Source organism: Pan paniscus, chromosome 1 (genome assembly GCF_029289425.2).
Source record: "Pan paniscus chromosome 1, NHGRI_mPanPan1-v2.0_pri, whole genome shotgun sequence".
Lineage (NCBI taxonomy): Eukaryota > Metazoa > Chordata > Mammalia > Primates > Hominidae > Pan > Pan paniscus.
Genome location: NC_073249.2, coordinates 184,288,715 through 184,315,007, shown reverse-complemented (window position 1 = coordinate 184,315,007; position 26,293 = coordinate 184,288,715). Strand labels below are relative to the sequence as shown.

The 26,293-nt window shown below is 39.5% G+C and overlaps 2 protein-coding genes across 6 annotated transcripts in view; one reads left to right on the top strand and one right to left on the bottom strand.

Annotated features, from left to right (window-relative positions):
- The window catches only part of CCDC30 (coiled-coil domain containing 30), a 176,464-nt gene that overhangs the window by 16,231 nt on the left and 133,940 nt on the right, over nt 1-26,293 (top strand). For 4 of the 5 annotated variants that reach the window (XM_055094523.3, XM_034962696.4, XM_055094519.2 and 1 more), the window contains exons 4-5: nt 413-528; nt 2,135-2,233. In XM_055094523.3, the coding sequence (XP_054950498.1) occupies nt 413-528; nt 2,135-2,233 (215 nt within the window). Of the gene's footprint in view, nt 1-412; nt 529-2,134; nt 2,234-22,787; nt 24,827-26,293 lie in introns of those variants that run through there. The other variant, XM_055094525.3, reaches the window with a different exon arrangement.
- On the bottom strand, nt 3,386-8,178 carry LOC103785151 (uncharacterized). The gene is made up of 2 exons (XM_063596420.1): nt 8,051-8,178; nt 3,386-3,795 (listed from the first exon to the last, which is right to left on the bottom strand). The coding sequence occupies exons 1-2, from the start codon at nt 8,176-8,178 to the stop codon at nt 3,525-3,527; spliced, it is 399 nt and encodes a 132-aa protein (XP_063452490.1). The 3' UTR covers nt 3,386-3,524.

Here is a 26,293-nt window from a genome sequence, read left to right as displayed (position 1 = left end):
AGAACAGATATATAAACTAATGGACTAGGAGGTATGTAAAAGAGACAAGACTGAAAGGCATTTTTTTGGTCATTTAACTTTTAAAAGGTAGGCTAGGCTAAATTGTTTTAAAATTCTAGGTCCTAGAAGAACCTCTATTGCTGCAAACCCTACACTCAAAAAGTCCAATTCATTGGTCTGGTGTGAGTAATATAAAACTTTCTCTGTTATTTCTTTGGGTTGGTAGAATATTCTAGGACTAGACTTGAGAGCCTAGTGGCTCTCCTGCACAGAGAGCCAGCCACATATGCAGAGACATGGTAGGACTGACAAGAAGGGCAGGCTAAATAGCACTTCCTTCGTTTTTAGAGTTAGTGCCCCTGAAACTAAAACTTTGATCCAGTTGAGTAAACTGTGTTCTTCTCTGTTTTAGATGCAGCTGACCTACAGAAAGCAAAGGAACATAATCAGAGACTGGATGAGGAAATTCTGGCTTTAAGAAATAGGGTTCGATCACTTGACTCAGAAAAAAAGGTGCTTGGTGAAATGGTAAGTTTAATTTATTTCTTAGAACGTATTTAAATGTGTCTACCATAACAATCAACAGCATAAGCAACACAGGTATACAACATGTAAGTTGGTCTTTAGCAGGGACCAATACTGGTGGCTGTAATATCTCAGGGGGATGCCATGCTTTGACGTAGATGCATTCTATCTGTACTTATATTTTATACATTTTAACTACCTATGCTAAACAGCAACATTGTTGCCATCATGTAAATCTAGGATCTTTTAAATAAGGAATTAGATAATAGTTTATAGTTAACACGTTCACCACATAGAAAATATTACTCTATTATATTGGATAAGTTTAAGATTATTAATACTAAATCTTTAACTGTTTATATTTTTAACCATTTCTTCTTAGCAATTTACTGATTTTTAAAAATATGTACTTCCAAATTTTAAATACATCTCTTCAATTTTAGTTTATATTCATTAAATAATCATATATCTAATATCTAAGAAAATACCTGGCATAATACTAGGTGCTTTAGAAATTTTTTTGCAAGAGTGACTAAAGACCCATCAGGATGGCTACTATCAAAACAACAGAGAATAACAAATGTTGATGTGGAAAAATTGGAACCCTTTTGCATTGCTGGTGAGAATCTAAAGTAGTGCAGCCACCATGGAAAACAGTTACTCTAAAAGTTAAATATAGAATCACCATGTGGTCTGACAATTCCACTTCTGGATATATGCCCCAGAGAATTGAAAACAGAGACTTATACATAGATTTGTACGTCCATATTCATAGTAGCATTATTCACAATAGCCAGAAGCTGGAAGCAGCTCAGATGCTCGTTGATAGAGGAACAGATAAGCAAAATGTGGTGTAGCCATACAATGGAATATTATTCAGCCTTAAAAAGGAAAGAAATTCATACACATGCTGCAACATGAATGAACATTGAAGACATTATTCTAAATGAAATAATACAGTCACAAAAGGACAAATAATATGTGATTACACTTATATGACATGCTTAGAGTAGTGAAAGTCATAGAGACAGAAAGTATTAATAGAATGGTCGTTGCCAGTGGCTGGGGAGAGGGAGTAACGGGAGTTATTGTTTAATGGGTATAGAGTTTCAGTGCAAGATGAAGAGTTCTGGAGATGGATGGTGGTGATGGTTGCACAACAGTGTGCCTGACAATGTACTTAATAATATGCTTAATGATGCTTAATGCCACTGAACTGTACACTTAAAAATGGCTAACATGGTAAATTTTGTGTTATGTGTATTTTACCACAATAAAAATGCAATCATAAAAAGAATGAATAAAAAGTGAAGATTGGTAAGTTGTCTAAGTCTTCATAAATTTATGTATCTAATACATTTATATATTTAATACATGTGTGTATGCGTGAAAAAGTTCAGGTAGGGTACATTCCAAGCAGTGTTATTTCTGGAAAGGGAGGACCAGTTGTGATATGAAGGAAAATACCATTTTTTATTCTGTATACCTATGTGTTGAAGATTTACAAGGAGAATGTATTTATATATTACTTGTATAATTAAAAAACAAAACAATAATTTATCCAAACAAAAATTGAGAAGTCTACAAGGTGTTTACTTTTGTATTTAAGGTTGAAAGACTTAAAGGAGAGGTGTGTGAATCTCAAGAGAATAAGCAACTTGGAAACCACTCCCCTGGAAAAACTGTGGGTGGTGAACAGAGAGAACAGGTATTGTATTTTAAAGTTCTGTTCTTTCTGATCTCTAATTTTTGAGTTGCATTTTTACAGAGTATACTAGAGTGATTGGTGCTAATCATTTGCTACTCTTTCTTATTGGGCTGTCTTTTTCTAGTGCTCAGCTAATTAGAGTGGAAGAGGAAAGAGGGCTACAGAGGATGTGTTTCTGTTTACTTCTTCCTCATAGAGAACAATTAATTTGGAGAATATAGTAGATTGTTTCTCTGAAGAGAAAAGAATCTTATAAAGATACAATTTGAGCATATCATGGAGAACTAATAAGATGTAGGCTCCAGTGTGTACAGTGTCTACTATATTCAGCATGATCAGCCTCTGAAGTGGTGAGCAAAGCAATCAAACCCAAGACAGACTGATACAAGTGCCAGGGTATATCTAGTAAATAGTGGTTTTAATTTGCCTTTTGAGGGTGTCTAATGACCATGAATATGTTTTGGCCATTTATATATGTTCTTTTGTGAAGCATCTGTTCAAATCTTTTATACATTTTTAATGGAGTGGTCTGTATTCTTAAAAAATTTATTTTATTTTTATTATTATATTTTTTTTAGAGATAGGTTTTCACTCTGTTGCCCAGGCTGGAGTACAGGGGTGCAGTCCTGGCTTGCTGCAGCCTCAACCTTCCAGGCCCAAGCCATCCTCCTGCTCCAGCCTCTCAAGTAGCTGGGACTATAGGCATGCAGCACCACACCCAACTAATTTTAAAAAATCTTTTTTGTAGAGATGAGGTCTCACTATGTTGTCCAGGCCAGTCTCAAACTCCTGGCCTCAGGTAATCTTCTTGCCTCCCAAAGTGCTGGGATTACAGGCATGTGCCACTGTTTCTGGCTTGTATTCTTTTTTTTTTTTTTTAAGTTTTTAAACTTTTTATTTGCGTATTTAAAAAATTGTGCATTCCAATAATTAAAATCATTTGAACAAAAAAAATGGCACTCTGATTAAACTGCATTACAGCCTGCAGGACACCTTGGGCCAGCTTGGTTTTACTCTAGATTTCACTGTCGTCCCACCCCACTTCTTCTACCCCAGAAGGTTGTTCCTTAACCAACATGCAAGTTCTTTCCTTCCCTGCCAGCCAGATAGACAGATGGGAGAGACAGGCACAGCCTTCGTTGTCAGTAGTTCTTTGATGTGAAAGGGGCAGCACAGTCATTTAAACTTGATCCAACCTCTTTGCATCTTACAAAGTTAAACAGCTAAAAGAAGTAAAATAAGAAGGCAATGCTTGTGGAACGTACAGTGCATATTGGCGGTGCACGCCTCATTATGATTCGCCTGCTTGCTTCTCCTGTTCAATCGTTTCTTTGGAAGGCAGTGGATTTTTCTCTTGCGTCTCTGTCTTCTTCAGTTTCGACTTATCGAATTTCTCGATCTCAGCCATATCGGGTTTGTCAGACATAGTTGCTGAGGAAAAGCGGAGTGAGGCGCGCGAGAACAAGTGAAGTCTGGTCTGCGCAGTGGCCACCACCGAGTTCTCTCTCTTTTTTTTTTGAGACAAGAGTCTCGCTCTGTCGCCCAGGATAGAGTGCAGTGGCGTGATGTCGGCTCACTGTAAGCTCCGCCTCCCGGGTTCACACCATTCTCTTGCCTCAGCTTCCCGAGTAGCTGGGACTACAGGCGCCCGCCACCACGCCCGGCTAATTTTTTGTATTTTTTTTTTTTTTTTTTTTTTTTTTTTTTTTTTTGAGACGGAGTCTTGCTCTGTCGCCCAGGCTGGAGTGCAGTGGCGTGATCTCGGCTCACTGCAAGCTCCGCCTCCCGGGTTCACGCCATTCTCCTGCCTCAGCCTCCTGAGTAGCTGGGACTACAGGCGCCCGCTACCACGCCCGGCTAATTTTTTGTATTTTTAGTAGAGACGGGGTTTCACCGTGTTAGCCAGGATGGTCTCGATCTCCTGACCTCGTGATCCGCCCGCCTCGGCCTCCCAAAGTGCTGGGATTACAGGCGTGAGCCACCGCGCCCGGCCAATTTTTTGTATTTTTAGTAGAGACAGGGTTTCACCGTGTTAGCCAGGATGGTCTCGATCTCCTGACCTCGTGATCCGCCCGCCTCAGCCTCCCAAAGTGCTGGGATTACAGGTGAAAGCCACCGTGCCCAGCCGCTGGCTTGTATTCTTTCTTTATATTGAGTTGTAGAAGTAGTTTTGTTTTGTTTTTTACCTATTAGAGATGATGTCTCACCATGTTGCCCAAGCTCTCAAACACCTGGCCTGAAGTGATTCTCCATCTTTGGCTTCTTAAAGTGCTGGGATTACATGCATAAGCCACTACACCTGGCCAAGAGTTCTTTATATATTTTCAATACCAGTCCTTTGTTTTAGATATATGTATTATAAATCTTTTCTTATTCTATGACATGTCTTTCATTTTCTTAATAGTGTTTTATAAAGAGTAGAAGTTTTAAAATTTTGATGGAGGTGAATTCATCAATGTTTTCTTTTATAATTTTGTGATAGGACACAAAAAGCCTATTTAAGAAATCTTTGTCTACTCTAAGGTCACAAAATATGTTTCTTATACTTTCTTCTAAATTTTTTATAGTTTTAGTTGCTACATTTAGGTTTATTGTCTACTGCAGGTAATTTTTGTATATACTGTGAGGTAAAATTGAGAGGTTCATTCATTTTTAGTGTATATCCAGTTATTCCAGAAAGATTTGGTAAAAAGAGTTATTTCCTTATGGATTAAGGTTGGCGCCTTTATTAAAAACATTTATAAAGATCCACTTCTGGTCTCTGTATTCCATTCTGTTAACCCATGTGTTTATTCTTAGAACAATTCCATTCTGTAACTTTATTGTAAGTCTTGAAATTATAAGGTGTAACACCTTCTTCTCTCAACTCATCAAAGTCATTCTGTGTCCAGCTTTGTTCCATTGCTGGTGAGGAGCTGTGTTCCTTTGGAGGAGAAGAGGTGCTCTGATTTTTAGAATTTTCAGCTTTTCTGCTCTGGTTTCTCCCCATCTTTGTGGTTTTATCTACCTTTGGTCTTTGATGATGGTGATGTACAGATGGGGTTTTGGTGTGGATGTCCTTTCTGTTTGTTAGTTTTCCTTCTAACAGTCAGGACCCTCAGCTGCAGGTCTGTTGGAGTTTGCTGGAGGTCCACTCCAGACCCTGTTTGCCTGGGTATCACCAGCAGAGGCTGCAGAACAGCAAATATTGCAGAACAGCAAATGTTGCTGCCTGATCCTTCCTCTGGGAGCTTTGTCTCAGAGGGGCACCCGGCCATATGAGGTGTCAGTCTGCCCCTACTGAGAGGTGCCTCCCAGTTAGGCTACTTAGGTGTCAGGGACCCAATTGAGGAGGCAGTCTGTCTGTTCTCAGATCTCAAACTCCGTGCTGGGAGAACCACTACTCTCTTCAAAGCTGTCAGACAGGGACATTTAAGTCTGCAGAAGTTTCTGCTGCCTTTTTTGTTCAGCTATGCCCTGCCCCCAGAGGTGGAGTCTACAGAGGCAGGCAGGCCTCCTTGAGCTGCGGTGGGCTTCACCCAGTTTGAGCTTCCCGGCTTCTTTGTTTACCTACTCAAGCCTCAGCAATGGCGGGCACCCCTCCCCCAGCCTCACTGCTGCCTTGCAGTTCGATCTCAGACTGCTGTGCTAGCAGTGAGCGAGGCTCCATGGGCGTGGGACCCTCCGAGCCAGGCGCGGGATATAATCTCCTGGTGTGCCATTTGCTAAGACCATTGGAAAAGCACAGTATTAGGGTGGGAGTGTCCCGATTTTCCAGGTACCGTCTGTCATGGCTTCCCTTGGCTAGGAAAGGGAATTCCGTGACCCCTTGCTCTTCCCGGGTGAGAAGATGCCCCACCCTGCTTCGGCTCATGCTCCGTGGGCTGCACCCACTGTCTGACAAGCCCCAGTAAGATGAACCCAGTACCTCAGTTGGAAATGCAGAAATCACCCATCTTCTGCATCGCTCATGCTGGGAGCTGTAGACTGGAGCTGTTCCTATTCGGCCATCTTGGAACCTCCCTCGTGAATTCTTGTCAGGAAATTTTTATCCCCCAAGGAAGAAACTCTATCCATTATCCATTAGTATCCATTTCTTATTTTTCTACCTGCCCCCTCCCCCCAGCCTTTGGCAACCACTAAAGTACTTTCTGCCTTTGAATTTGGCTATCTTGTACATTTTACGTAAGTGGAACCATACAATATGTGGACATTTGTGTCTGCCTTCTTTCACTTAGCATAATGTTTTCAAAGTTCATATTGTAGTATGAATTAGTACTTTATCCCTTTCTGTGGCTGAATATTTTATTGTATGGATTTTCTTTTTGAACAGGGTCTCACTCTGTCACCCAGGCTGGAGTGCATGCTCACTGCAGCCTTGACCTTCCAGGCTCAAGCAATTTTCCCACCTCAGCCTCCTGAGTAGCTAGGACTATAAATGCGCACCACCACACTCAACTAATTTTTGTGATTTTTTAGTAAAGACAAGGTCTGGCTATGTCGCCCAGGCTAGTTTCAAACTCCTGAGCTCAAGCAATCATTCCACTTGGCCTCCCAAAATGCTGGGATTATAGACATGAGCCAGTACAACCCACCCTTAGTGAAGTGGCATTGTTGTCAGGGGTAAATACCCGGGGTTCGTCATCTTACACTAAGAAGATTAAAGACAGAGACACACGTGGGTGGGCTAAGGAGTGGAAAGTTTAATAGGCAGAAGAAAAGAGAGAGGAGAGCAGCTTTCTCTCTTGTGAGAGAGAGGGGCATCCAAAAGATAAAAGCTGGCCTGCAGCAGACTGCATCAGATTTTATAGGCAAGCTTGAGGAGGCAGTGTCTGATTTATGTAGGGCCTACAGATTGGTTCAACTAGGTGTGACGTTTACATAGCATGTGGGGAAGGCTTGTCACCCCACCCTAATCTTAATATGCAAATGGGCTTTCTACTTGGCCAGTGCCATCTTGTCTGCTCCATACTGTACACGTGGCTGGCAAAGAGAAGAGAAGATGGAGCTGCCATTTTGATCATGCCTAGTCCCAGGTAGCCTTTTCCTATTGGCACAACTGCTGGCATTCACCTTTGCAAGCTTCCAGCTTATTTGTCTATGTCTGCAGCTCAATTTTACAGGCTGCTCTTTGTTAGAGAAGAAAATGATTTGGGGGCTGCTTTTCATTAAAATTAAAACCTTAATGAGGACTTCCTTACCCTCACTATCTGCCTAAATAATTTCTTTTTAACTCCTATCTTATTCCCCCCTCAGGAGTGGTAACCCTAACTGTGGAGACCAGCTCGGTCAGGGAGACCCTAACCCAGCGGCGCTAGAGGAATTAAAGACACACACACAGAAATATAGAGGTGTGAAGTGGGAAAGCAGGGGTCTCACAGCCTTCAGAGCTGAGAGCCCTGAACAGAGATTTACCCACATATTTATTAACAGCAAGCCAGTCATTAGCATTGTTTCTACAGATATTAAATTAACTAAAAGTATCCCTTATGGGAAATGAAGGGATGGGCTAAATTAAAGGAATAGGTTGGGCTAGTTAACTGCAGCAGGAGCATGTCCTTAAGGCACAGATCGCTCATGCTATTGTTTGTGGCTTAAGAATGCCTTTAAGCGGTTTTCCGCCCTGGGTGGGCCAAAACATGAGGGCATGTTCCTTGCCCTCATTCCGGTAAGCCCACCACCTTCCAGCGTGGGCGTTATGGCCATGATGAACATGTCACAGTGCTGCAGAGATTTTGTTTATGGTCAGTTTTGGGGCCAGTTTATGGCCAGATTTCAGGGGGCTTGTTCCCAACACCTGTTATCAAGGGGTTTTAGGTGATGACTCTTTCTCACTACTTTCTGCGGAAAAGGGGTGCCCTGTGGAGAACACCAGCTGGGGCTTCTCTTAGGGTCCTCAGAAGAAAGGCATGTCGATGCATGGTTCTGTCTGCAGCACCATTTGGAGTTTGATTGCTATCCGCCATTCCAATGGGTTGTAATACTCGTTTGCCTCCACCAGATGCTGCTGAAATGTGAATAGTGTTAATATAAAAGTAACATTAACAAATGTTAATAATGTTAGTATAAAAGGATAAGTGGCATTGGATTTGGGTGCTAGAGTAACTAGTGTTAACCTTGGCTAAATCTTTCCTGCAATTATTAATTCTTTTGTGACTTCCACAGACTGTTTATGACATGTTTAAACTTTATGACTTTTCCTAAACATCCCTCTTTTTAAACAAGCAGTTATTCTCTTCAGGATAAAATTTTACCATACAAGATCCTTTCTTATATAAAATCTATTTTCTTTATAAACTTCTTTGCATAGCTAGGGTGTGACGTATTACCAAACCCAATAAAAAGTCCTGGTGGACTCAGCAATAGTGAAATCTTCATGTTTACCTCTTGTCAGTAGCTATTATTCCTGCTATAAGGATAATAATTAAGCAAAATACTACAGCAGTGGAAACTCTCTGTCCAATATTTCAGTTAGAAGGTGCTACCATGTATAACTCTACCACAAATAGTAGAGTGTGTGTAGCGATTCCCACAAGGGTGGTGTAGTAGATCATTTCCATCTAAAATTTTAGTTGCCAAGATATAGAATTTCCCTTTTGGAAGGTCTATGAAGTTCCTTGGTTTTACTTTCCTAAAGAAATTTCTGCATTATGAGCAACCTACTCACTTTTATTACATGGCAGGATTTGCAGGATAATTGGCCAGAACTATCTGGCCAATTATTTGCAGGATAATTGATCCAGATTTTTACATTACCCATACATTTTTCTTTTTCCCAAGCTGCAGGAAATCATTACTTGATTCACAAGAATAAGCAGGGCTAGTCTAAAATGTAGGGAAAGAAAACTTAAAAATAACCAATGAAACTAGAATTTAATGACAAATGTATAAGTTTTGGAGCATAATTTTTTTCTCTCTAGTCCTCATTTTCAGTAAAAACAAATTATGATAGGACCATGTTGTTTGTAGAATAAAGTTTAGTCATATACTTGGCCTGATTATTTGCATAAAGTGCAACAAGAATAATTATTTCTACATAGGCCTTTTGGATTGGATTTGATGAAACTGTGTTCCAGGAGGAATCTCAAATGATACCTTTTAAAGCCAAGTCCAGCCATGGGTTTTTATCCTTAAATACCTGTGAGTTGGGTGATCCTTTCCTCTTAAGTTCCTAAGATAAGCTTGGAGCACCTGGACCTGTTAGAAAGTGACATTTTTTACTGACCATAGGTCAGGAATCTGCCTGGGGGACTGCGTAGGCAAGAATATGAGGCCAGTCTTCCCCAAAGGGCTTTTATTGGCTCTTCAAGTCAAGCTTGATTCCTTTAGAAGAAATACAGCCTTCCAGTCAAAGTCTTGATAAAGACAACCAGTTTCTCCAATTGTATTCTGTTGAAAAAGAAAATGGATTCTTATTGTACTGATGCAAATAACTATATTGCCGTAAGTTAAGAATACGTTTCCAAATTTTAGAGGAACCAGGCAATGAGAAAGAAGTATGCCTTAAATTTTATTCACAAGAGTATACCTTACTTAATTGTTAAAAGCTGTAGATAGCTTAAAATAAAAGTTTCCTTGACACTGAAGGACAAAATAAGGATGAGCAATGTTTCAAGCAAAAAGTTAAAAAAGATTATGTCAGACTTCTTTTAGTGTAGTTCATGCAGTTACCTCCTGTTTGATATTCATGAACATTTCAGCTCCTCATGAATCCTGTATGTTTTTTCTCTATTCCAATGTTAGAAACCTGCATTTGAGAACACCTGTAAAAGTCCTATAGCTTGATTATAAACTATCTTTTGAAAAGGAACAAAGCAATACAACAATTGCCTGCAGATGACAAAATTTCCAGCATAGTTACAGTTAAAAACACGACTGACAAAGAGATTTGGTTATCTTTGTGGTTTACAATAACTTCAATCTTAATTATGATTAATAGCATATACATAGACATTAGAATTTCAGAAATCCCATACAATTTTGGAACATGTATTAGTATTGTTCAACAAAATATAACCTAAAGAAGATTGGACATCATTTTAGCAATTCCATGTAATTAAATATGTCAAATAATCCTGTTTACCTCTTCTTTGGATGGTTTAGAGACCCTCTGAACCATCCAGAAAGCCAGGCATCAGGAGAGACAATTTTGAAACTTGAAGTTTGATTTTTGGAAGCCTGATAAATATGTTAGAGGTTTAAAACACTTGATATTATGAAATGGAAGTCTAGATTACCATAAATTATTTTGCCAAAATGATAAGTCAAAAAGCAAAAATCTTTCATTAACCTTTACTATTACGTGAAAATCCTGTTCAAAGCCAAAATTTATCCTTGCATTGGTTTAATGTTAACCCCATTTTTTTTTTAGATGGAATTTTGCTCTTGTTGCCCAGGCTGGACCCAAGTAGTTGATATTACTGGCATGTGTCACCACACCTGGGTAATTTTTGTATTTTTAGTAGAGATGGGGTTTCACCATGTTGTTCAGGCTGGTCTCTAACTCCTGACCTCAGGTGATCCATCCGCCTTGGCCTCCCAGAGTGCTGGGATTACAGACGTGAGCCACCGTGCCCAGCCTCAATTTTTTAATGAAACCTCATAGACAATACCATCTAATCTTAACCAATTTGACCATGAGGTGAAATCTTTGCAAACCTTTTGTAACCCTTTTGCTGAAATGCGAATTAGTGTCTTAAGACAACTTTGCTGTGCTTTTATTTCAATATTCAATTTATGAAAAAACGATATAATACCCTTTTGAATTTAGTTAAGGTTTACACATGGGATTTTTGCCAGATTAATTTTTATAATCTTTCCATAACTTGCTTAAACCTTCAGCTTTATCTTATCTAATTTAAGACAATTCTTTATGACTAGGTAAAATTTACATTTCCATACTTTCTTATAATCTCTTACTAAAAAACATATTTTACTGTTTTTACACACCTTGCATGTAAATCTATTTTTAGTAGTCAAAATTACATATTATGATAGTAACTCATAGCAATTTTTAACTTTAATGTGAAACCTGGTAAGTTGTTTTGATTATGTACTAGGCACAGAGAAAATCACTTACTTTTTCCAGCATAGTTAGGGGGTTGTTAATTTTGTATGTCCCCAGCCCTTACCAAATTGTGAAGCAGGTGGTTTACAACCTTGAAACCTTTAGCAAACCTAGTATTTGACTTATATGATTTAGATCACCTGTTTATATTGATAACACTTGTATTTTACCAATAATCTTGAAGACTTTTTTATTTCTTAAAAATTAAAGTCACATTAACTAAGAAGCATTACAGCTTTTATCTTTCCTTTAAAATATTTAAGCATTTATTTTTCTCTAAGCCAATTAATTAGAGCTCTTTTTATAGATATTACACACAACACATATATAGCTACCCAGACAGAAGATTTAGCACTTGTAAAATTTTTCATTTGCTAGTTTCTTAATTGGATTACTGGCTTCAGGGTGGAGACCTTGGAGGAACACGACTAGGAAAGCATGCATTTTTATGGCTGAATAAGCTGGCACAGCTGAAGGCAAAGACAGATCCTCAAAATTAAGGGTGCCATTTTATAGTGGATCCTGGATTCCCAAAAGGAGGGAAATACTATGGGGAGAAGACAGTGTAGTGCTTCTACCACGCATTTCATTGCAAGGCAACCCAAAGGCAATCAGCCCATTTTGTAATCAGCCCACTCCCCATGGGAGCCTTATCCCTTAATTTGGGGTGGGGATGTTTCCAAATCTTCCAGGTAGCCAACAGCATGCTTCTCTGATCCAGATGTGCAAAGAAGTAAGTATCCCTCCATAACTTCTATTAGCCATCCCTTAAGGTATATTTTTTACCTAGTTATTACACAAAGCCCTCTCATAATGCAAAGTAATTTGATAGCCCCAAAACTTAAAACCATCAGATAACACAATGCGAAACAGAACAGCACCTTTGATTTTGAGAGAGATCTATCTGCTTTTAATTCCTGGGGTTTCATGAGGGAAACAGAGGGTGTGTGCGTGTGTGTGTGTATGTGTTTTCCCAAAACAGGGTCTGTGGCACCTCCTCTGTTTTTCCCAAGAAGTCCCAGACTACCAGAAGTTATCTTAGGGCCTCTTATGTGTGCATTAAGAGTGGCAAGACAAAAAAAATGGAGAAAAATAGTTCAGTTGACTGAAGAAAAAAGCCCTTTTTCAAAAAAACAGGCTCCAAGAAGAGAAAAGCATAAAGGTTTTTAAAATATACCCTTGCTTGGATATCCGCTTTTAATCAAACTGAGCACTCTTTAAGAAAATCATTTTAAGTCCCTTGTTACTTGACTTTAGCCACACCTAGCAGTTAAGTTTTTCAGCTTTTGAACTTTACAAAAAGTAACCTCACAGGTGAAACCAACCAGCCTAAATTAGGTTATGACTTAGCTGCGAGTGTATGAGGTATTTTCAAAGGGGTGGTAAGCAGCTTTTGAAACCTTCATTGCAACACTGTGACTGAGACAGTGAAAGAGTTTTGACCCAACCAACTCCATCTTGCTTCCAGCCCCAAAGCTGCCCTTCCCCATCCCTAGACATAGGCTGAACCAACTCTGGAAGGAGTGTGATTTACAGTTTATCGTCTAAAACAAAGATGATAACCATCCCTCTTTCCTGGGGAGCAGACCAAGAAACTAGTCACAAGATTAGAAACCATTGCTTGGGAGCCATGCAGCTGGAGGCTACAAGATTTTGACTCTCTCTAAACTGCTCTCAAGGTCAGTGCTTAAGATATTTTGCAAACCCCGCCCTTGATAGATCAACTAGCACCACCCAGATCGATAAACTGGCTTATCTGAGTTTGAGACCCCCACCCAGGAACTGACTTAGCACAGAAGACAGTCACCATTTTACAATGGTGGGGACTAAAACAAAGTATTGCCATGTGGTTACAGGTCATGTTCCCAAGGACATAAAACAAGAAGAGGCCTGTAGCAAAGTTTGTTACTGAACATTTTGTTGAGCTGGCTTGATCAACAGGCTTATGAGGTCCTGGGCCTGTATCCTAACCTAAGGTACCCTTTCTTTTAACAGAATCATGCAGAAAGACACACAATGCACACTAGACTGGCTGCAACTTAAGACCAACCTCACAAATCCTCTTTCATTAATTAAAACTTAACAGAGAATATAAACAGTGATTCTTATTATTCATTTTACCAGTTTGCACAGAGAGAGAGAAGCCAAAAGCCCACTGGTTAAAAAAAAACCGTAAAACTTTTACCCTTTTGCCAGCATGTCAAGCTTCTGGGTTCCCTTCCTCCAAGCTCAACTCTAAGTAAAGCATTTTAAGGTTTGGGGAAATTAACTTTTCCCAGTTTGGAGGAACATTATAAACCATGAAAAAAGGAAGGAAAAATACCATAGAAAAGTCTTGGGGTTTGTGTTGTAGAATTGGAGGAGCTGACAATGTAGATGGTGGGCAGGAAGAACCAGGGCATCTGGAAGTTGCATTTGAGGGTTTCAGTTAGGGTTGTCAATAAGTACTGCCTCTCTTCCAATTGGGAATGATGATTCCCCTGTTTCTTTACTCTCTCTATTTTCTCTTTTCCTTTTGACCTACCATAGGAGACAGATTGCTCATCTCCAAATTTCTCTGCTGTCTGCAGAGCTGCCTGGTTTTCAACCTTGGTTAGGGTTTGGCTTAGGAATAGCATAATATCCCTTTGTGAGAGGTTAAACACTTGAGTTAAATTTTGGAGGCCAGGTGTGGTGGCTCATGCCTGTAATCCCAGCACTTTGGGGGGCCAAGGTGGGCAGATCACGAGGTCAGGAGATCAAGACCATCCTTGCCAATATGGTGAAAACCCGTCTTTACTAAAAATACAATAATTAGCTGGATGTGGTGGCACACGCCTGTGGTCCCAGCTACTTGGGAGGCTGAGGCAGGAGACTCACTTGAACCTGGGAAGTGGAGGTTGCAGTGAGCTGAGATCGCGCCACTGCACTCCAGCCTGGGTGAGAGAGCAAGACTCCGTTTCAAAAAAAAAAAAAATATGGAAAGCTTCTATATACTTATCAGCATCGTCAGAAAATTGGCCTAAGTCTCCCTTTATTTGCCTAAGGTCCTGCAATGAGAAGGGAACTTGAGGGGGGCCCCAAATAAGGGGGATCCTCAGATGGTTTCCCTGGAAGTTGCTTCTCTAATTTGGGGGAATCATTCTCTGTAGGTCGCCTGATATGACTGCTATAAGGGCTGGGTTGATTGTGCAACTCTTGCGAAGATCTAGTAAAAAGGCCATGCTCTTGTGTAAAAGAAAATGAGCCACTTTTTCTTCAAAGTCTCAGGGTCAACGGAGTCCTTGTGCTTCAGAAAGCACTACAGAGAGGTGCAAGCTGAAGATGGTCTGTTACCCATTTAGAAAGAGAAGCGAGAAAAAGACGTCCCTTTAATCCTATTCCTTTCAGTGTGACCCAGGGTGGAGGGGAAGACAGTGAGGGCATCCCCCTTACTGTTTTCCCTCCTTGGTTCCTGGGTCCCAGCACCTTGTTAAATGTGCCACCCATGGTTGCGGGCATGACCCCTAGTTGTGGAACCAGAGGAACTAAGCAACTGGGATTAGTCACGATTACCCATGTGACTCTAGTCCTCCACTTGTGATTTCCCTTTGACTTCCTAGACTTATGTGATCTGCATGCTCCCTCAAAGATGGATCTCAGGAAATACTATGTAGTAGTTGCATTTGGACAAGGCCCCTTTAATGGAGAAAGGGTACTAGATTGAACTCTATATCCTACTATTATGGCCCATGCTAAAGCGTTTCCCCTTAGAGAATGGTTCCAGTTAACTTCTGGACCTAAAATTCCCTTACTATTTAAGCACTGTTCTAATTGGAGGTAGAATAGGTGCCTTAAAAGAACGTAGGGACCAAATGGCATTTTTCCTGCTGATGGGACAGTGTCAAGACTAAAATTTGGTGCCAGAGGCCATTTGTGGCCAATTAGGACTCCTAATTGTCAAAAGCAGAGTTTTCCCATTTACAGAAGGGGCATAGAGCCTGATTTTTAGTATATCGGTGCAAAAAGGGAGGAGAATTGGGAGGAGAATTTGGCAAAGGGACAACATTGTGCCTCATGGAGAGGATTTTTATTCCTCTAGGTGGCGCTATTGACCTTGAAATGCCATGTGCTCTCCAGACTAAGGGCAGAGAGTGACCTGTCTGAGACCAGCTTGGTCGTGGAGACCCTAACCCAGCAGTGCTAGAGGAATTAGAGACACACACAGAAATATAGAGTGTGAAGTGGGAAATCAGGTGTCTCAGCCTTCAGAGCTGACAGCCTTGAACAGAGATTTACCCACATATTTATTGACAGTAAGCCAGTGATAAACATTGTTTCTATAGATTATAGATTAACTAAAAGTATTCCTTACGGGAAACAAAGGGATGGGCCGAAATAAAGGGATGGGCTCTGGCTAGTTATCTGCAGCATGAACATGTCCTCAAGGCACAGATCGCTCATGCTATTGTTTGTGGTTTAAGAACACCTTAAGTGGTTTTCCACCCTGGGTGGACCAGGTGTTCCTTGCCCTCATTCTGGTAAACCGACAACCTTCCAGTGTGGGCGTCAAGGGCATCATGAGCATGTCACAGTGCTGCTCAAAGAGATTTTGTTTATGGCCAGTTTTGGGGCCAGTTTATGGCCAGATTTGTGGGCCCATTCCCAACAGACCTGGAAATGCCATATGCTTTCCTGACCAAGGGCAGAGAGTGACCTGGAAATGCCATGTGCTCTCCAGACTAAGGGCAGGGAGTGACCTCACTGTGGCGGGTGGGGGGAGACCCTCTGATCCTAGAAAATCACAACAGCATTCCCCTGAGTTATATCCTTTGTTACTATAGAATTTCCTGATCTTGCCTAACAGGATCACTTCCCTGAGCTGTAAAACTTCCTGCATATTGCACATAGAGGGAGGATAGGAGACATGGCAACCATGGATAGAAAAGAAGGAAATTTTGCAACAGGATAGCTGGAGATCCTTTTTGCCAACACCCTGTCAAGCAGTCAGAGGCTGGGATTAGTCCAGAAGCCTTTGGATAATAGCAGGTTGTTGCCCTGACCAGAAATCCTCAGTTGTTTCAGGACCTCACTCAGCCCCATGCGGTGGCTAGGCCCAACATGAAAAGTAACTCATTCAAACATGGCCAACATGCCCAGCAACCCGTGGTTTCTGGGGGATTCTCCATGTTCTCCTCAGTACGCCTCACCCCTGTGTCTTGTAAGGCTGGCAGCCACGCTAACCGTGTTTTTAAATGGTTGATGAGAGCCCAGTATTTTTTATTTAGTTTGATTTGATTCTAAAATGGAGGCCAAGAACCTCAAAATTAAAGGACAGATTTGAGATTTGCTCCCATTCTTACCACTCTGATGGTTATACCTTCTGTTCCTGTTCTGATCCTGGACAAGCCGCCAAGTGAAGCAGCATCATTGTCTGGGGAAATATCCAGGGTTCATTGTCTCATGCCAAGAAGATTAAGGACATGGACATACATGGGTGGGTTAAGGAGGGGAAAGTTTAATAGGCAGAAGAAAGGAGAGAGGAGAGCAGCTCTCTCTTGTGAGAGAGAGGGGCATCTGAAAGGGAAAAGCTGGCCTGCAGCAGACTGCAGCAGATTTTATAGGCAGGATTGAGGAGGCAGTGTCTGACTTATGTAGGGCCAACAGATTGTCCTGACCAGGTATAATATTTACATAGTGTGTGGGGAAGGTTTGTCACCCCACCCTGATCTTAATATGCAAATGGGTTTTCTACTTGGCCAGCGCCATCTTGTCTGCTCCTTACTGTACATGTGGCTGGCAAAGAGAAGGGAAGATGGAGCCGCCATTTTGATCATGCCTAGTCCCAGGTAGCCTTTTCCTATTGGCACAACTGCCGGCATTCACCTGTGCAAGTTTTCAGTTTGCTTGTCTATGTCTGCAGCTCAATTTTACAGACTGCTCTTTGTTAGAAAAGAAAATGATTTTGGGGGTGCTTTTCATGAAAAGTAAAACCTCAATGAGGACTTCCTTACCCTCAAAATCTTCCTAAATAATTTCTTTTTAACTCCTATATCATTAGTGTATTTTATGTCGCTATAAAGGAGTACCCGAGGCTGGTTAATTTATAAAGACAAGAGGTTTATTTTGGCTTACAGTTCTGCAAGCTGTACAAGAAGCATAATGATGGCATCTGCTTCTGGTGAGGGCCTTAGGAAGCTTACAGTCATGGCTGAAGGCAAAGAAGTAGTAGGTCTGTCTCATGGTGAGAGAGGGGGAAGGGCTTAGCCTCTTTTTAACAACCATATCTCATGTGAACTTATTACTGTGGGGAGGGTACTAAGCCATTCATGAAGGATTCACCCTCATGATCAAAATGCCTCCCACTAATGCCCCACCTCCAACATTGGAGATCACATTTCAACATGAGATTTGGTGAGGACAAATATCCAAACTATATCAGATATACATCACATTTTGTTTATTCATCAATTGGACATTTGATAGTTTCTACTTTGTGATTATTATGAATAATGCTGTTATGAATGTTCATTTATAAGTTTTTGTATGGACATATGTTTTCATGTCTCTTGGGGATATTCCTAGAAGTGGAATTATTGGGTCATATGCTAACTCTACATTTAACCTTCTGAGGAACTACCAGACTGTTTTCCAATGAAGATGTACTATTTTACATCTCATCGGCAGTGTATGAGGGTTGCAGTTTCTCCACATCTTCTCCAACACTTATCCTCTTTTTTATTATAACCATCCTAGCTGGTGTGAAGTAGTGTCTCAATGTGGTTTTGATTTATATTTCCTGAATGACTAATGATACTGAGTATCTGCCTTTTCAAGTGCTTGTTAGCCATTTGCATATCTTCTTTGGTGAAAATTTTTTCAAATCCTTTACCAATTTTAATGGAGTTATTTATTCTTTTTGTTGAGTCTCAGGAGCTCTTTATATATTTTGTATATTAGTCTCTTGTGTGTTTTGTTTTCATTTTTGTTTTTGAGATGGAGTCATGCTCTATCGCCCAGGCTGGAGTGCAATGGCGAGATCTCAGCTCACTGCAACCTCAGCCTACCAGGTTCAAGTGATTCTTCTGCCTCACCCTCCCAAGTAGCTGAGATTATAGGCACCTGCCATCATACCCAGCTAATTTTTGTATTTTTGTATAGATGGGGTTTCACCATGTTGGCCAGGCTGGTCTTGAACTCCTGACCTCAGGTGATCCACACACCTTGGCCTCCCAAAGTGCTGGGATTACAGGCATAAGCCACTGTGCTTGGCCTCTTAGGTGTTGAATTGTGTCCTGTACCCTGAAATATATTGAAGTCCTAACCCCCAGGACCTGTAAATGTGACATTATTTGGAAATAGTACTTTTGAAGAAGTAATCAAATTAAGATGAGTTAATTAGGGTGGGCCTTAATCCAATATGACTGGTACAATTATAACAAGAAGAAATGCCATGTGAAGACAGTCATACACAGAGAGAATGCCATGTGATTACAGAGGCAGAGACTGGAATGATGCAGCTGCAAGCCAAAAAAAAAAAAAAAAAACAAGAATAAGCAGCCATCATCAGAAGCTAGGAAGAGTCAAGAAATGATGCTACCCAGAGTCTCAAAAGGAATATGGCCCTACTAATACCTTGATTTCAGATTTCTAGCCTTCAAAACTGTGAGATAATACATTTCTATTGTTTTAAGACCCCAGTTTGTGGGATTTTGTTATGGTAACTAGAATGCAACAGTATTAAGAGATGTGGCCTTTGGGAGATGATTTGGCAGAGCCCTCATGAATGGCATTAGCATTTTTGTAAAAGGCCTTGAGGTTGAAATGAGACTGTGTGTGGACACTGTGTTCATTTCTTCTGGAAAATGCAGCAACAAGGTGCCAACTTGGAAGCAGAAAGGTGCCTCACCAGACACCAAACCTACCAGCACCTTAATCTTAAACTTCTCGCCTCTAGAACTCTGATAAATAAACTTCTATTGTTTGTAAATTACCTAGTCTATGGTATTTTGTTATAATAGTCCAAAGGGACTAAGATACTCCCTGCATCCAGCCTCTGGAAACCGCCATTTTACTATCTGTCTCTGTGATTTTGACTACTCTAGATATTTCATATAAGGGGAATCATGTACTATTTATCTTTTTGTGGTTGGCTTATTTAATTTAGAATGACGTCTTCAAGGTTCATCCATGTTATAGCATGTGTCAGAATTTCCTTCTTTTTTAAGGTTGAATCATATTGCATTGAATGTACATACCACATTTTGCTGATCTATTTGTCTGTCAGTGGATACTTGGGTGGCTTCCACATTTTAGCTAGTATAAATAATGGGTGTACAAATACATATTTGCATCCCTGCTTTAAATTCTTTGGGGTATATAACCAGAAGTGAAATTGTCAGATGATATGGAAATTCTGTGTCTACTTTTTCTTGAGGAACTGTCATACTATTCTCCACAGGAACTATATCACTTTACATTTCCACCAACCGTGTAGAATCATACTAATTTCTCCACATCATTGCCAACATTTGTTGTTGTCTGTTTTTTTCATGGTAGCCATCCTAAGTGTGTGAAGTGGTACTATGGTTTGGATATGGCTTGTCCCTGCCAAAACTCCTTTTCATGTTGAAATTTGATTCCCAGTGTGGTGGTATTGGGAGGTGGTACCGAGTGACAGGTGTTTGGGTCATGGGGAAGATCCCTCATGAATAGATTAAGGCCTTCCTGTGGGGGTGAGTCTTGCTCTTGCAAGATTTAGTTTATGTGAAGAATCTGAATTCCTCGGGAGGCTGAGGCAAGAGAATCACTTGAACCCAGGAGGTGGAGGTTGCAGTGAGCTGGGATTGCGCCACTGCACTGCACTCCAGCCTGGACGAGAGAGCAAGACTCCATCTCAAAAAAAAAAAAAAAAAGAAAAGAATCTGACTTCCTTGGTTTCTCTCTTGCCTTCTCTTTTTCCACGTGCTCTTCTTGCTCATGTCTGCTCCTCTTCCATTTTTCACCATAAGCTGAAATAGCATAAGGCCCTTACCACATGCAGCTGCTCAGTCTTGAACTTGCTAGCCACCAGAAGCATGAACCAAATAACCCCCTTTTCTTTATAAATTATCCAGCTCAGGTATTGTTATAGCAATACAAAATGGACTAAGGTAGTATCTCATAGTGGTTTTGATTTGCATTTCCCTAGTGATTATTAATGTTAGCATCTTTTGAGGTGTTTATTAGTCATTTGTTTATCTTCTTTGGAGAAATATCTATTAAATTATTTCCCCATTATTGAATTAGGTTTGGTTTTTCTTGTAAGTTTTAAAGTTCTCTGTATATTCTAGATGTTAATATTCCTTATCAGATACATGATTTGCAAATATTTTCTCCTACTTCGTAGGTTGCCTTTCTACTTTGTTGACAGTGTTATTTTATTTATTTATGACACAGGGTCTTGCTCTGTCACTCAGGCAGGAGTGCAGTGGTAAGATCATAGCTCACCGTAACCTCCAACTCCTGTGCTCAAGGAATCCTCCTGCCATAGCCTCCTGAGTAGCTAGGACCAAAGACAAATGCCACCATGCCTAGCTAATTAAAAAGAAATTGTAGAGATGGGATCTTGTTGTGTTGCCCAGGCTGGTCTCAAATTCCTGGCCTCAAGCAATCCTCCCACCTTGGCCTCCCAAAGTGGTAGGATTACAGGTGTGAGCCACCACACTTGGCCAGTAGTGTTATTTCCATATTCAAAAGTTTTTAGTTTTTATGAAATACAATTTTTAAATTTTTCTTTTGTTGCCTGTGTCTTTGATGTCATATCCAAGAAATCATTGCCAAATCCATAGTCATGGAGAGTTCCCCCTAAGTTTTCTGCAAAAGAATTTTACAGTTTTAGCTCTTGTGTTTAGGTCTTTTTATCCTTTTTGAATTAATTTTTGTGAATAGTGTAAGGTAAGTGTCTTAGTTTTTTTCATGTGGATGTTCTGTTTTATCACCATTTACTAGAAAACTTTCTTTCCTCCATCGTCTTTGCACTCTTGTTGAAAATCATTCAACAAAGAAAAGCCCTAGACTTGATGGCTTCATTCTACCAAACATTTAAATATCAAATATGCAAGATCAAATATGCGAGAGTTTGTTTCTGGGATGTCTATTGTATTCCCTTGGTCTATTTATTTGTCTTTATTCAATTATGACACTGTTTTGAACACTGCAGCTTTGTAGTAAGTTTTGAAATCAGAAAGTGTGAGTCCTCCAACTTTGTTTTTCTTTTTCAAGATTGTTGTGGCTGTTTGGGGTCCCTTTAGGCTCTGTACAAATTTTAGGATGGATTGTTTTATTTCTGCAAAAAATATTGTTGGAATTTTGATAGGGATTATATTGAATCTGTAGATAGCTTTGGATAGTATTTACATTGTAACAATAGTTTTCCAATCATGAACATGAATGTCTTTCCATTTATTTTCATCTTCCTAATTTTTTCACCAATGTTTTCTATCTTTTATTGTACAAGTCTTTCACCTCTCTTCATTAAGCTAATTCCTAAGTATTTCATTCTTTTTGATGCTATTATAAATAGAATTGTTTTCTTAATTTCCTTTCCAGGTTGTTCATTGTTAGAGTATAGAAATGCAACTAATTTATGTGTGTTGACTTCATGTCCTACTACTTTTTGAATTTATTAGCTCTAAGAAGTTTTTTTGGTGAAATATTTAGGTTTCTACTTATGAGATCATATAATCTGCAAACAGAGATATCGTTATGCAGCATAATCGACTACATTTGTGACAGTAGTCCCATATGGTTATAATACTGTGTTTTTATTGTACCTTTTCTGATTAGATATGTTTAGATATACAAATACCATTTTGTTTAATTGCCTATAGTATTTAATACAGTAACATGCTGTACAGATTTGTAGCCTAGGAGCAATAGGCTAAACCATATAGCCTAGGTGTGTAATAGGATATACCATCTAGGTTTGTGTAAGTACATTCTATGATGTTTGCACAATGACAAAATCACCTACCGACACATTTCTTAGGATGTATTCCTGTCATTAAACAATACACGACTGTAATTTTACTTCTTCCTTTTCAATTTGGATACCTTTTATTTTTGTTGTTGTTGTTGTCTAATAGCTCTGGCTAAGACTTCCAGTACTTTGTTGGATAGAAATAACAAGTGCAGGCATCCTTGTCTGATCTTGGAGCAAAAGCTTTCAGTCTTTCCACCATTGAGTATAATGTTCACTGTGGATTTTTCATATGGATTTTTATATTGAAGCAGATTCTTTCTGTTCCATGTTTGTTAAGTGTTTTTATCATGAAAGGATGTTGGATTTTGTTAAATGCTTTTTCTGTATCAACTGAGATTATTATATGGGTGTTTTTCTGTTCATTCTGTTAACCTGATATATTACATTGATTTAGTTTCAATATGTTGAACCATCCTTGCATTCCAGGACTGAATTCTACTTGGTCATGGTTTATAATCCTTTTAATATGCTACTGAATTCAATTTGCTAGTATATTGTTGAGGATTTTTTCATCAACGTTCTTAAGGGGCATTGGCCTGTAGTTTACTTTTCCTGTGGTATCTTTATCTGGCTTTGCTGTTAGAGTAATTATGTCCTCTTCAAATGTGTTAAGAAGTATTTCTTCCCCTTCATTTTCTTAAAGGAACATTAGGAAAAAGGATATTAGTTCTTTTTTAAATGTTTGGTAGAATTCACTAATGAAGCCATCAGATCTAGGGTTTTTCTTTGTTGGGAGATTTTACTTACTGATTCATTCTTCTTACTAGTTAGTCTATTCAGATTTTCTGTTTCTTTGTGATTTAGTCTTGGTAGGCTTTGTGTTTTTAGAATTTCTTTTTTGTTGTTTGTTTGTTTGTTTGTTTTGTTTTATTGAGATGGAGTTTCTCTCTTGTTGTCCAGGCTGGAGTGCAATGATGCCGTCTCGGCTCACTGCATCCTCCACCTCCTGGGTTCAAGCAATTCTCCTGCCTCAGGCTCCCAAGTACCTGGGATTACAGGTGCCTGCCACCATGCCTGGCTAATTTTTTTTGTATTTTTAGTAGAGACAGGGTTTCACCATGTTGCCCAGGCTGGTCTCAAACTCCTGACCTTGTGATTCGCCCACCTCAGCCTCCCAAAGTGCTGTGATTACAGGCGTGAGCCACCATGCCTGGCCATGTTTTTAGAAATTTCTGCATTTCATTTAGGTCATCCAGTTTCTAGATATGCAATTATTCATAGTACACTCTTAAAATCACTTTTATTTCTCTAGTATCTGTTGTAATGCCCTCACTTCCTAATTTAATAATTTGAGTCTTCTCTCTTTTTTCTTAGTAAATATAATTAAAGATTTGTCAATTTTGTTGATCTTTTCAAAGAACAAAGCGTTTTGTATATTTTCTTGATTGTTTTTCATTTCTGTCTTTCATTTATCTCTTTTCTAATCTTTATTTCCTTCCTTTTGCTACCTTCAGGTTTGTTTTGTTTTTCCTTTTCTAGTTCTTTAAGTTGTGAAGTTAGCTTGTTGATTTGAGATCTTTCTTATTTTTTACTGTAAGCAGTTACAAGTTTCCCGCCTTCACTTTGCTTTTTCTGTATCTGTAAGTTTTGGTGTGTTATGATTTCATTTTCATTGATCTTTAAGTATTTTCTTTCTTTTCTCTTTTTTTTTTTTTTTTTTTGAGACAGAGTCTCACTCTGTTGCCCAGGTTGGAGTGCAGTGGCATGATCTTGGCTCACTGCAACCTCCACCTCCCAGATTCAAGCAATTCTGTTGCCTCAGCCTCCTGAGTAGCTGGGATTACAGGCATGCACCACCATGCCCAGCTAATTTTTGTATTTTTAGTAGAGACAGGGTTTCACCATGTTGGTCAGGCTGGTCTCAAACTCCTGACCTCGTGATCTGCCCATCTCGGCCTCTCAAAGTGCTAAGATTACAGGCATGAGCCACCACGCCCGGCCTCATCTTTTTTTTTTTTTTTTTTTTGAGACAGAGTCTCACTCTGTCACCCAGGCTGGATTGCAGTGGCGTGATCGTGGCTTACTGCAGGCTCCGCTTCCTGGGTTCATGCCATTCTCCTGCCTCAGCCTCCCGAGTAGCTGGGACTACAGGCACCTGCCACCACACCCAGCTAATTTTTTTTCTTTGTATTTTTAGTAGAGACGGGCTTTCACTGTATTAGCCAGGATGGTCTTGATCTCCTGACCTCATGATCCACCTGCCTCAGCCTCCCAAAGTGCTGGGATTACAGGCGTGAGCCACCGCACCCAGCCCCCAGCCTCATCTTTAAGTATTTTCTTTTTTCTTTTTTTTTTTTTTTTTGAGACGGAGTCTCGCTCTTTTGCCCAGGCTAGAGTGCAGTGGTGCAATCTTGGCTCACTGCAAGCTCTGCCCCCCGGGTTCACGCCATTCTCCTGCCTCAGCCTCCCGAGTAGCTGGGACTACAGGCGCCTGCCACCACGACTGGCTAACTTTTTTTTTTGTATTTTTAGTAGAGACGGGGTTTCACCATGTTAGCCAGGATGGTCTCAATCTCCTGACCTCATGATCCACCCGCCTCGGCCTCCCAAAGTGCTGGGATTACAGGTATGAGCCACCACACCTGGCCAAGTATTTTCTAATTTCTTTGTGACTTATTTTTTGATCCATTGGTTTTTTAAAAGTGTGTTGTTTAGTTTCTACAAATTGTGAATTTTTCTGTTTTCCTCCTGTTAATTTCTAACTTTATCCTGTTTCAGTTGGAGAAGATACTTTGTATGATATCTGTTTTTTAAAATCTATTGAGACTTAATTTGTGGTTTAACATATGATCTATCTTGTAGATTGTCCTGTGTGCAGTTGAGAAGAATGTGTAAGCTATTGCTGTTGGTTATAGCATCTTGTATATGTCTGTTAGCTCTAGTTGGCTTATTGTGTTTTTCAAGTCCTCTATTTCCTTACCTACTTTTGGTCTGGTTATTTAATACATCATTGAGAGTAGGGTATTGACTCCATTTATTCTTGAACAGTCTGTTTCTCCCTTCAATTCTGTAAATTTTTTCTTTTGTTTTTTGATGGTCTTATTATTTGCCAAAATATGTATAATTATGATATATTTTTACTATATTGAGCCTTTTATTAATATATAATATATTTTACAATATTTTGTAACCTTTTTGAAATTGAATGTTTATTTTGTCTGATATTAGTATAGTGTAGTAATTTCCCTGTTCTAATTTGGTTACTATTTGCATGAAATGTCTTTTTTTATTCTTTCACATTCAATCTACTTTTATCTTTTAGACTGTGTATACAGTCATCCTGCAGTATCATAAGGGGATTTATTCCAGGACCCCTCACAGATACAAAATTTTCAAGTCCTTTATATAAAATGGTGTAGGTATTTGCATAGAACTTATGCACATTCTCCCATATATTTTAAATTATCTCTAGATTACTTACAATACTTAATACAATGTAAGTGTTGTATAAATAGTTGTTATGCTGTATCATTTTTATTTGCATTTTATTGTCATATTGTTATTTTTATTTTTTTTAATATTTTCAATCCAGGGTTGGTTGAAATGGCAGATATGGAACCCACAGATGCAGAGAGCCAACTGTAGTTGGACTTTTTTTATCCAATTTGCCAATCTCTGTCTTTTTATTGTAGAGTTTAATCCATTTACATTTAAAATAATTACAGAAAAGGGGGGTCTTACTTCTGTCATTTTGCTATTTGTCTTCTATATGCTTTGTTAGCTTCCCCCACTTATTTCCTGCATTACCCTTTTATGTTTAGTTGACTTTGGATAGTAAAACACTTTTCTTTTCTTCTCATTTCCGTTTGTGTATATTCTGTAACTATTTTACTTAAGGTTAATGTGAAAGTTACATTTAACATCTTAAAGTTATGATACTCTAAATTGAATTTCTTTAGGTTAACTTCAGTATCATACAAAAACTCTGCTCATTTACAGCCATCACTATCCCTTTCAGTTTTGATGTCCCAAAATTACATCTTTGTACAAATGTGTTTCCAAAAACATAAACTAACAACTAAAAAATAAATGA